The 10,912-nt window shown below is 32.9% G+C and overlaps 1 protein-coding gene across 1 annotated transcript; it reads right to left on the reverse strand.

The window, feature by feature from the left end:
• Positions 1-989: 989 nt before the first annotated feature.
• Positions 990-2,786, reverse strand: LOC138876873 (uncharacterized). The gene has a single exon (XM_070155942.1). The coding sequence runs from the start codon at positions 2,784-2,786 to the stop codon at positions 990-992; it is 1,797 nt and encodes a 598-aa protein (XP_070012043.1).
• Between the last annotated feature and the right edge of the window lie 8,126 nt (positions 2,787-10,912).

Below are 10,912 nucleotides of genomic sequence, written 5' to 3' on the forward strand. Positions count from 1 at the left end.
CTCTTATAACATAATTCTCTTCCTGCCCTGTATTTATTAGTATTAAATATTTTCTTTGGTCCATTATTCCTGTTATATAATAATGATGTGGGTTTATTTCTTCTATTTTTTGTTCTATTAATTTTTGTGGAGTGGTATAATTTATTCTTTTTGATGTACTTCTTGATGTACTTCTTGATGATGTTTCTGGCATTTCATTATTTATTCGTTTTGATGTGCTTAATCTTTCTTTTACTATTTCTAAATCTTCATCCATGTCTATTTCTGTATAACTGTAATCATTGTTGTCTATAACTGATACTATTCTTTCGAATGGATTTTCTATTTTTATTTTATTTATTTTATTTTTAGCTGTTATCTTATGTTTTGTTGTTAAGACATATAGATTTTTACATCTTGCTGTGAATATTTTACTTCCTGGTGCTAATTCTATTCCAGACATTTTCCAGTATAATACTAATGATTTATCTATATTTTTATCATCTACTGCTACTGAATAGTTAGCACTTACTATAAATTTAAATTTTTGGTATATTAAGTTACCTCTTACAGCACTTATTATACTCTTTTCTATAGGTTGTACAATCCTATCATCTGCCAAGTATATTTCTATAGGGGTATCTATTCCTTCCCTAAAACATGCTTTTATTAGGATCTCCGTTCCTCCTAAGTGTACATATTTTATTGGATTTTTTGCTTTTATATCTTGTATTTCTTTATTTAGTAGTCTTTTATTTAAAATTGGTATTTGTGCTTTACCTTTGATGTATTTACAATCTATTATATGTTCTCTTTGGCTTACTACATAGTATTCTTCTTTTTGTCTTTTAAACCAATTCTTTATTGTTGGTACTTCTAATATTTTGTCTATACTTAGATCCAATTCTTTTCCTTTTATTTGTTCAAATATATTAGCGTCAAATATTATTTTTTGTTCTGAAGATTGTTCATCTTGGTGTTCTTCTTGTTGTATAATTTGTATATCTTTTTCAGTCATAATTTTCTTCATCTGACTCTTCTATATCCTTGTTTATTTCATTTTCAGAGAACTCGTTTTCTGATATCTCATATATGCTGTCTTCACTGCTTAATTCATAATCTACATATTCTACTTGTGTATATTTATCATTATCTATCAATATTTCGGTAATTTGTTTCTTCTTTGGGTTTTTTGGTAATTTACAATCTTTGGCTAAGTGTCCTAGCTTTCCACAATTATAGCAAGTACATTCTGTTAGTTTTTTCTTTTTCCTATATGGTTTTTTATGTTTATAATTTTTTACATAATATCTTCTTCTTGGTTTCCTATATTTATACTTTGAATATTTTGATTTAAATTTCTTTTTCTTTCCTTCTTTTTTGTAATATTTATCTGTGCAGCCAAATTGGGGTGCTATTCTACTTTTGCAACATGCCAAATTTTTTACTAATATTTTTTCCATTTTCATGTTTTCTTTATATTTTTCACATAATTCTATAAACCAGTTTTGTAGAAATTTTATCCTTACTCCTAATGTATCTGCTAGTCCTGCTTCGTTCCAACTTTTTATTATTTTTGAGCTAAAGGGTTCTGGTAATTTTGTAAAATATAATTTTCTTATCTCTTTACTTTCATCTGGACTATATGTTCCTTTATAATAATAGTCTCTAAATGCACAAGTATATTCATCTATATAACACATATTACATATTGCTAATTTTGTCATTAAATTTCTATTTGTAATTTTTTCTTTATTTTGTTCTTCTACTTCTGTTGTCATACTACTAAATTCATTTCTTATTGCTATTTCATATTTATTTAATATATCTGTAACTGTTGTTGTAGTTGTACCGTCAAGTTTTTTATTACTCCTTAATGTGTCTAAGCTTTCACTTGATAAATTTTGTAACCATAATTTTACAGTTCCTATTAATGTTCTTTCTATATATCCTGGTGTTTCCGTTATTGTTATTTTATTATCTATTAGTTGTTTTGAGATATATCCTATCCATAATTGTATTGTTTTATTTATATCTGCTACACAATCTAGATCTAAAAAATTATATTGTTCAGTTATCTGTCTTGGTGCCCATTTCTTATTTAACCTTTTATCCCATAATGTTTTGTTTCTGTCATATGCATCATAACTTACTCTGTAATAGGTTGGGTTTAATTGTTTTGGATTTTTTATTCCTGATATGCTTGGTTTATCTTCGTTCATATCTCCTGTATTTATTTCTGGGTTTATTTTTATCTTTTCTGTTTTTTCTATAAGTTCTGTGTATGTTTCACTTGTTTCTGAATAGTTTTCTCCTAGTTCTGTGTCTTTATCACTTTGGTCATTTATTTCGTTTATACTTATTTTTGATGGACTCTCCTGTACTTCTTCTAACTGTAATTTGAATCTTTCTATCTCATTTGTTAGTTTTAGTTCTTCTTCTTCTTCTTTACGTTTTTCCTTTTCTTTTAGTTTATTTGCATACATCTGTTTTAGCATCTCTAATTCTTTTTCTAATTCTGTTATTTTAGTGTTTTTTACTTCCTCTATCTGTTGTATTTTTTCTTTAGCTTGCTGTTGTATTTCTTTAATCTCTCGTTTTCTATCTATTTCTTCGTTTTCTTTTGTTATTCTAACCATGGCGGTTAAACTATCCTCTAGTTTTACAGTTTCTTTTTCTAACATTAAGTTTAGGTTATTTCCTATTTTTTTATATCTTCTTCCTAAGTTAGAAAATATTATTGTTATTTTTAATCCTTCTGGATTCTCATATGTTTTCTCTTCTAATGCGAATTCTTCTTTATTCATCTTTTATCCTTTAGATAACAAACATATTTATATTCTGTTTTAGATATTATATCGATTAATTTGGACAGCCTAGCTTTGTTTATTTTTGTGATACTTAAGTATTCATATTCTATATATAGTTTCTTTAGTTTCTTCCTAATTTTCTGCGATTTCTTAGTTATTTTGATTGTTTCACTGTTTTGCGGGTTTGTACTATTAATGTCAGTGTTATTTTTCATGATTTGCTTTTAATATAAATGTTTATTTTTCATAGCTCTGATACCAATTTGGGGGTGGTTGGTTGTTTGAGTTCATCTTATTTTTCATAGTTTGAGTTCATCTTATTTTTCATAGGATCTTTTTCATGTAGTTGTGGAATTAAATGCTTTTTCATGATTATCTGTAGCTAACGAAATTAACCTTGAAATTTCTTTTATATCTTCAAATGTGTATTCTAAGTATTTAATATCTTTAGTTTTTTGATATTCTACGGACGTTTCGTCAAGTTAGGGTCATATGACAAACTGCCGATTTAAACTCAATTATAAACTGTTTATAGGTGCATATAAGCTGCAAATATATAGTGTTTACAAATCTTAGGATGTAAGGAACAATGTTCGTGAAGGAACTACATGCATTCAGACGTTCGTTGGAGAGGTATGTTAAGGCTAAGCTCCGTCCTTCCTTTTAGCACGAATTCTGGGAAATCCTAAGACGCCAAATGTGATATTTTACTATTCTATTGCTAGAAAGACATTCTGTGAAAGGATTAGGATCGTAGCTGAAGTATTTTCATGATGCTATTAGGTTGATATTCCACTCGTTCGGTTAAATAGGCCATTCAACAACTATATATGTCATTTTGTCGGCTTTCATAACTATATGTGTATATATATGAATTCTTATTCAACTTTGGGTTTTGTGACTTAAAATAAAGGCATTTAGTATTTGCGATCAATCCTTCTTCCTTGTTAAAGTGTAATTTAAAATTTCTAAAGTGACACATCGATTTCCAAAAATCTCAAATATAATTTTTATGTTTAAACTACTAAAACAATTGATTTTTGAAATACTTTCTTTTACTAATCATCAGGAAATCAGGTATAAGGACTAAGTGAAGTACCTTAAGCTTTTTATTAACATTTTCACAGTTAAGTTATCTTTTAAAAATTCGAGTTAAGTTTTCATGCTTATTCAAAAAAAAACATATGAGGTTCCACGACACAATTGTATGCGATACGAAGGTGATTATGAGATAATGAGAATAAGTGTACCACTGATTCAGGATTGGCTAAGTTCTTGTTATGGCCTATTATGTGCATTTAAAGTTTATATCATACATGGAATATTATGTATAGACTTCGAGCTATAATCGGAGGTAAGGGGCCTATTTGCCTGAAAGACTATATATGTTGTATCGATGGCCACAGATTGGCAATATGATACCGGTTAGCTACTGGGAGAGACCGTCATTGCTAGCATTTGGTTGGTTATGTCATGCATTTGCATCAATATATATATGTATTCACGACATATGATAACACGAGCATACCATGCATATTTGATTACTATGAGGTCGGATGTCTGCCATGGAGTCTATCAGTGTTTCAGTGCCAGGTGATATCTCTATTACTTTTTTTTACATCAGTTATGTATGATTCTACTTTCTGCCTTAAATACCAATACATTTTTATTCGTACTGATGTCTCGTTGCTTAGGGACACTGCATTTTTGTTTCATGCGTGCAGGTCCAGGTAGCGACTCTGATCAACCCCTCCGCTAGGATTTCGGGTTTCAGCCGTGAGTTGGTAAGCTCCACCTCTTCCTGGAGCTTTCATAGGATGGTTACTTTTGTTGTACAGTTTGGGTATAGTTGGTGCCTTGTACCGACAGTTCTTATGACACTCTTAAAGGATATTGTGGACACAATATTCTGGGTTTCTTTTTGCTGCTTCCAGTCTCCAGCCCATAGGCTTGGCATGTATATATATGTGTGTAGGCATGTATGTCTGCAGTCGCGGCCTCGTTGGCCAGCTAGTACTTTATTATTTTGGCTCGTCTACCTTTATTTATATGGCCTATTGTTATTCAGGTCATGACCTTAACGGTCCAGGCTTAGTATTTCAGATATTGTGTTGCTCGATCTGTTGGGCCCCCGGTTAAGTTAGCTAGTATGTTTAGTGGCTAACTCGATCGAATACAATATTGAGTGTCAGTCGTGCCTCCCCTGGTTTGGGACGTGACAAACTTGGTATCAGAGCAGGTCATATCCCACGGAGTGTACAAGCCGTGTCTAGTATAGTCTTGTTTATGGGTGTGTTGTGAACCACACTTATAAGCAGGACGCTACAGGGCATTTAGTTCTATCCCTCTTTCTTCTTACTCTAGATCATGTAGTAGAGATCAATTTTAAGAATTCAAACTCCTAAACTCTATTTTGTTCGTAATACAATGATACCTACATCCAAAAAGACTATTGGTAAGAGATCGAATGTGGCTGTGAAAGAGTTGATCAGAGGAACTCAATTTTGTATCATGCTTATGATGAGTAAATGTGAGGTCTTCAGTAGATCATGTATATACTAAGATGTGTAAGCTTCTTCTTAAGGAGTCCTAAGGAATGAATATCTATCCATCCATATGGTAAAAAAAAGGAATAAGAGAATCAGAAGGTAGATACGAGTTTCAACAAGTAAACAAAGCAAGGTGAAGAAGGATACGATGACCCAGCTAGTGAAGATAATTAGTATTTACAATACAGGTAGAAAAGTGTAAACATTTTGAGTTACTTTCAACAGTAACAAAGATATATACAATTGACCACACCCATCTCAATTATGCCTTATGGGAGCTAACATGTATAGTTTAAGAGAAAGATGGGATATCAGGATCCAGCTTGGGTTAGAGTAACCCAAAATGGTGGATTGAGCCGGGGGAGCCAAAGGTGAAACAATATTTTTTTGAAGTTTTTAGAATAATGCGACAGACAGAAGTATTAGCAGGAGAATAAGAAGAGAGTAAATGAAATATTATGAGTAAGGTATGATAAATGGGTGATAACAGTAAATCAAACAATGGTAGGATGATAGAGTCTATGGTCATGTGAAGGAAAAAACAATAGATGATAGGCTTTGACACTATAAAAGTGTATATGACATAAAGTCATATCCTTATTTCAAAAAATTAGTTGGTGACTCCAACATGATTACTTTAAAGCTAAGTTAGATCCTCAGAGTAATAGAAATCAACATAGGCTAGTAAACTAGAAAAAAATCTAACATGATAGGGACCAGAGGATTCGATAATTGTCGACATCGCGAGATCGTCAGAGACCTCCAACAAAAATAAAATGGACAACGGAAGAATAACCTTTAAAGGTCATTCAGGAAGGGGCTTCCCTAAAGCGACCAACGTGAGCAAAGTTAAGCTCAAAGGACTATGTGTGCTAGTTACACTAGGTGTCACCTTCGTGCATAAGGTGGGGGGGGTAGTATTAAGGTTCATTGATGATGTGAAGAGACACCAAAGATGAAGAGGTAAAACATCTATAGGTACATTCGTAGTACTAATCTTAGTACTACCCTAAAGAAGGAGAGATGGTGTGATATGGTAATAAGTCGGAGTTATGTAGTTCAAGTAACTATGGAATAGTAAAGAAAGAATCCGGTAAAAAGGCGAAAGGAGTGAGATTACATTTATTCAGATCCTACATATATATTATGACTGCAGAACATTATTCAAGCACGATGTCAGGGAGAGGCAGTAAGGATTCCCGACCATGATGTTATTGATACTAAGTGCGAATGACCACTTGACATATAAGGATCCAGTGCGAGAGGTAAGTTAAGATATAGGAAACAACCCAAGAGAGATTATGTGTAATATAGATATGAGATCGGATCAACGAGTATTTAGTAGTTGATTCAGGAAGAGTCTAGTTATGGCTTGATAGGAGGATACAAATAAGTCAGCAGATCGTGCAAGATAACCTGGTGAACCCCAACATATTCTCACAGATACGACATCTTAATCCTTGAGAAATATTCAGATATGAGTTGAGGTAGTTATATTTTCCTTAAAAAGTGTTACAGAAATAAAAGAGAGTGCCACGAGGGAGACAAAAAAAATTGAGTTCAGAAGTAACCCTGCAGGAACAAGGGCACGAAGGTATATAACTGAGGATATTTATAAGTGAGTAAGAACATCAAAATTTTCGTCAGGTATATGATAGGATAAGCTAACAGCTTTACAAGAGTCAAAGAGTCTTCCATAAATGTTATAATGAAACACTAGAGGAGGAAATAAGGAATCATGCTTCACACAAAGCACGATGACCTAAATAAATACTGGTCTTGTAATAATAGTCTCACTACGACATTGTATGATCTCTATAACAATGTGGCACCTGTCGTAACTGAGGAACAAGAAGTAAAATCCAATGTAATATTCGAGATCATATGAGTTTCACAAAATTCCAATTTATGTCAGTACTAAGATAAGCCAAGTATTCATGTAACAAGTGGTAGAATGACCAAGAAAGGTAATTGCTTACTTTTAATGAAAGTTGAGAAGGCACGAAAAGAATTATTTGATCTATGACCCAGAGTTAGTTACATTCTGAACACACTTAAGATTTTGGAGTGTTATCCATGCAACATATATGTTGAAAATGCTACAGTTATAGGAGACTCCATTATAAAGTAAAAGTATGAATTGACTCCATGTCATAGACAAAAGCTTGAATTGCTAGAAAGTTATATCATGGATGTTCTATAGTGTCTACGAGGGGCTAAAGTAATAACTAGTACCATGAGTCGTAGATCAGAATATAAAGTAAGCCTATATAAAAGCTGACATAGAGAAGGAAACTAAAGAGTTACTTTAGCAAAGTGAATTAGAAGTCAGATTATTAGACCCTGATGAGTATAGAAATCGTGATTTAGAACATTGTAGAATCACCCTAAATATAAGATGTACAAAAGAGATAGTACAATTTACATTTTATATAAAGGATTTACGATAAATCTAGTTAGAACAGTACCAACCTCATAAGAAGTCAGTATGAAGCTTTTGGGGATTGTGTGTGCACATGATGTGCAAGTATTATAGTGGAGGTTTAAGGTGTGGATTGTAATTCTACCTATGTGGAAGGGAGGTTATGAAAAAGATAGAAGATATGATACATGATTTAAAGGTAAGTAAGGTACATGTGAAGAAGGTACGAGATGCCCTAGTACAGAAGGTTACAAATAATCCAGATATCATATAGAGGGCCAGAAACGTCACAATTCTGTATCAAGAAATGATAGTGGTGTCATTGGTGGCATATTTTTCAGCATGTAGTTTCCAGATATAGAGGGATCTAGTTAAGAGAGTAAATAAGAGTTAGAGACGATATGATGTCTCGCTTGAGGTTCCAGAATAACATAAGGAAATATATGGTGCTTGCAAGTTAAAGGAAGGTTGCAAGTAGTATAAATAGATATATGTAGGTCGCAAGATAAAGTATGGTAGAGCGACAAGGTTTTAGCTAGACAGGAGTAAGGATAAGAATATGTGAATGAAAAAGTGACGAGAATAGGTAAGTCCTCGGGATTAAACCCATCACAACAAGAGAGATAATGGTTTCCATAAAGTTATAAAAATCTCAGTATAACATGAGTGAACTCAGAGGAGTTTAAGACTAGGAGAATTTAGAAAAGATGGAATGCTGCCTTAATGGTAGAATAAGGGTGTAATTGTGATAGATAAGAGGATGACGTTTAGACCTTTGATTGGATGATGATTCAAAGAAAAGGGATTTCATGAATTGTACAGGGTTAAAATACCCCCATAGGGTGAATAATGTTGGAATGCTATGAAATGCAATTAATGAAGTATTGTATCATCCCTAGTGGATCAAGCAAATAACTTCAGATGTTCTCTGATACAAAGTGAGCCCTAATGACATGTATTACAATAGAGGTTTCAAGTGATCAATGATAGATTATAGATCAACCTTAAGGTGAATCAACAATAGATGGGTACAAGTTCCAAAGTACGAGATGAGATTTGTTTGTTATTCTTAAGATGAATAGTAATGAGGAAGCACTAAAAGACTTAGATTTATACATATAGGATAAGCAGCGAGAGAGTAACCTGGAGTTAGGTAACAAACCTCGGTAATAATAACCCGAAGTAAGTGTTATGGTATAGTATAACCTACCTAGATGTAGTAAAGCCATAAGGATAGATATACAAGGCTATGAAACAAGATATAGCAATAGTCATAAGTTCGTTAAAGTACCAAGCGAAGGACTTCATTACACCTATAGATGCCTAGAGGAACAACTTGACATAGTTCTGTATATATTCACAAAGTGACGCCTAGAGATTGGCTAAAAGCTGAAGGAAGTATGAGAGAAGAGTCTCTTAGGTGCACATACAGACTGCATGATAGAAGGTCGCAACAGCTATGAGATTTGAAAATTCCAATGATAAGTCGTGGTATGAGAAAGAGACCTAAAGGGGGGAGTGCACTAGCCTTCCAATTTATACACAAAACAGTTGCCTAGATGGAAAGGACAATATTAAAATATTTGTAAGAGCTATGGGTTATGATACTAATAGGCGCATCAGTCAGCATTCGAGGACGAATGTTCGAAAGGGGGGAATGATGTTACACCCCATGTTTTCGTATATGAGAGTATTCGTAAGTCAATTGATGTAAGCTCAAAAATGAGATCAAATTTGAAAGTACATAAAGTAAATTAATCATGTTACAATGGAGGTTACAAATATTCAATATCAAGAATACCAAGTACCAAGAGGGTTTGAAGGCTTAAAACTAAATGAATTGAAGAAAATAAGTTTCGTCGAAAGTCGAACGGGTTGGGAATGTTGTAACATGTACTTTTGGAGCGAGTATAGGGTGTTTAAAATTATAAGGAGATTATGTTGTGAGTTATTTTAGTTGTATGATAGACGTGTGTTATGATTTAAAGTCAAGCGAGTTGTGGAACAAATGTTGAAAAAGGTCATCACAAGTTACAGTCATAAATGTGTTGAAACTTAGGTCAAATGTAACTGCAATTTTCTCCCAATATATAAAGAGTTATGGGACCCACAACCTACTAAATTGAAGGTCTACTAGCCTAGTTCTCAACCAAAAACACTCACATCAAACTAACATCGAAGTAAAAAGTTATGATTGTTTCACCGCGGACTGTCCGGGATGAAACCGGGTCTCGAATTGGGTCGGATCTAACAAGTGGTATAAGTCAGCAAATTCGACTTTTAAGACCCCAAAATAGTGAGCAAGAAGAATAGAAGGTTCCATGTTGTTCTTTAGTGATTAAGGTGCATTTTTAACGATTTCTATCGTTAAATTTTGTCCACGTGCCTAGAAACGTAATCTCTACGCTTTGCAATCGTTTCCCCTTTCTATTAGCTGTGTTTGGAGCTATTATGAAAGATAGGAAATTGATGTTATTTCTAGTTCTTCAGGCTTTATACTTGGTTTGCTAACGTAATCATCTTGGGACTCTTTTATGACCGTTTTTACAAAGTACTACAGACGTTTCGTCATGTTAAGGTCATATGGCAAATCTGCCGAATTAAACTCAATTATGAACTGTTTATATGTGAGTATAAGTTGCATATATATATATAGCATTTACGAAGCTTAGGACGTAAGAAAAAACTTTCGTGAAGGAAATACAGGCATTCAGACGTTCGTTGGAGAGGTATGTTAAGGCTAAGCTCCGTCCTTCCTTTTAGCATGAATTCTGAGAAATTCCTAAGACGCAAAATGTGATATTTTACTACTCTATTGCTAGAAAAACATTATAAGGAAGAAATTGGGATCATAGATGAAGTATTTTCATGATGCTATTAGGTTGACATTTCACTCGTTCGGTTAAATAGGGTATTCGACATCTATATATGTCATTTTGTCGGCTTTCTTAACTATATGTCTATATATATGAATTCTTATTCATCTTTGGGTTGTGTGACTTAAAAATAAAGGCATTTAGTATTTGCGATCATTCCTTATTCCTTGTTAAAGTGTATTTTGAAATATCTAAAGTGACACATCGATTTCCAAAAGTGTCAAATATAATTTTTATGTTTAAACTACTAAAACACTTGATTTTTGAAATATTTTA

This window comes from Nicotiana sylvestris, chromosome 9 (genome assembly GCF_000393655.2).
Source record: "Nicotiana sylvestris chromosome 9, ASM39365v2, whole genome shotgun sequence".
NCBI lineage: Eukaryota > Viridiplantae > Streptophyta > Magnoliopsida > Solanales > Solanaceae > Nicotiana > Nicotiana sylvestris.

Bases quoted from the DNA above. Each gene is read 5' to 3' on its own strand.
- LOC138876873 (XM_070155942.1), bottom strand. From the start codon at position 2,786: ATGAATAAAGAAGAATTCGCATTAGAAGAGAAAACATATGAGAATCCA.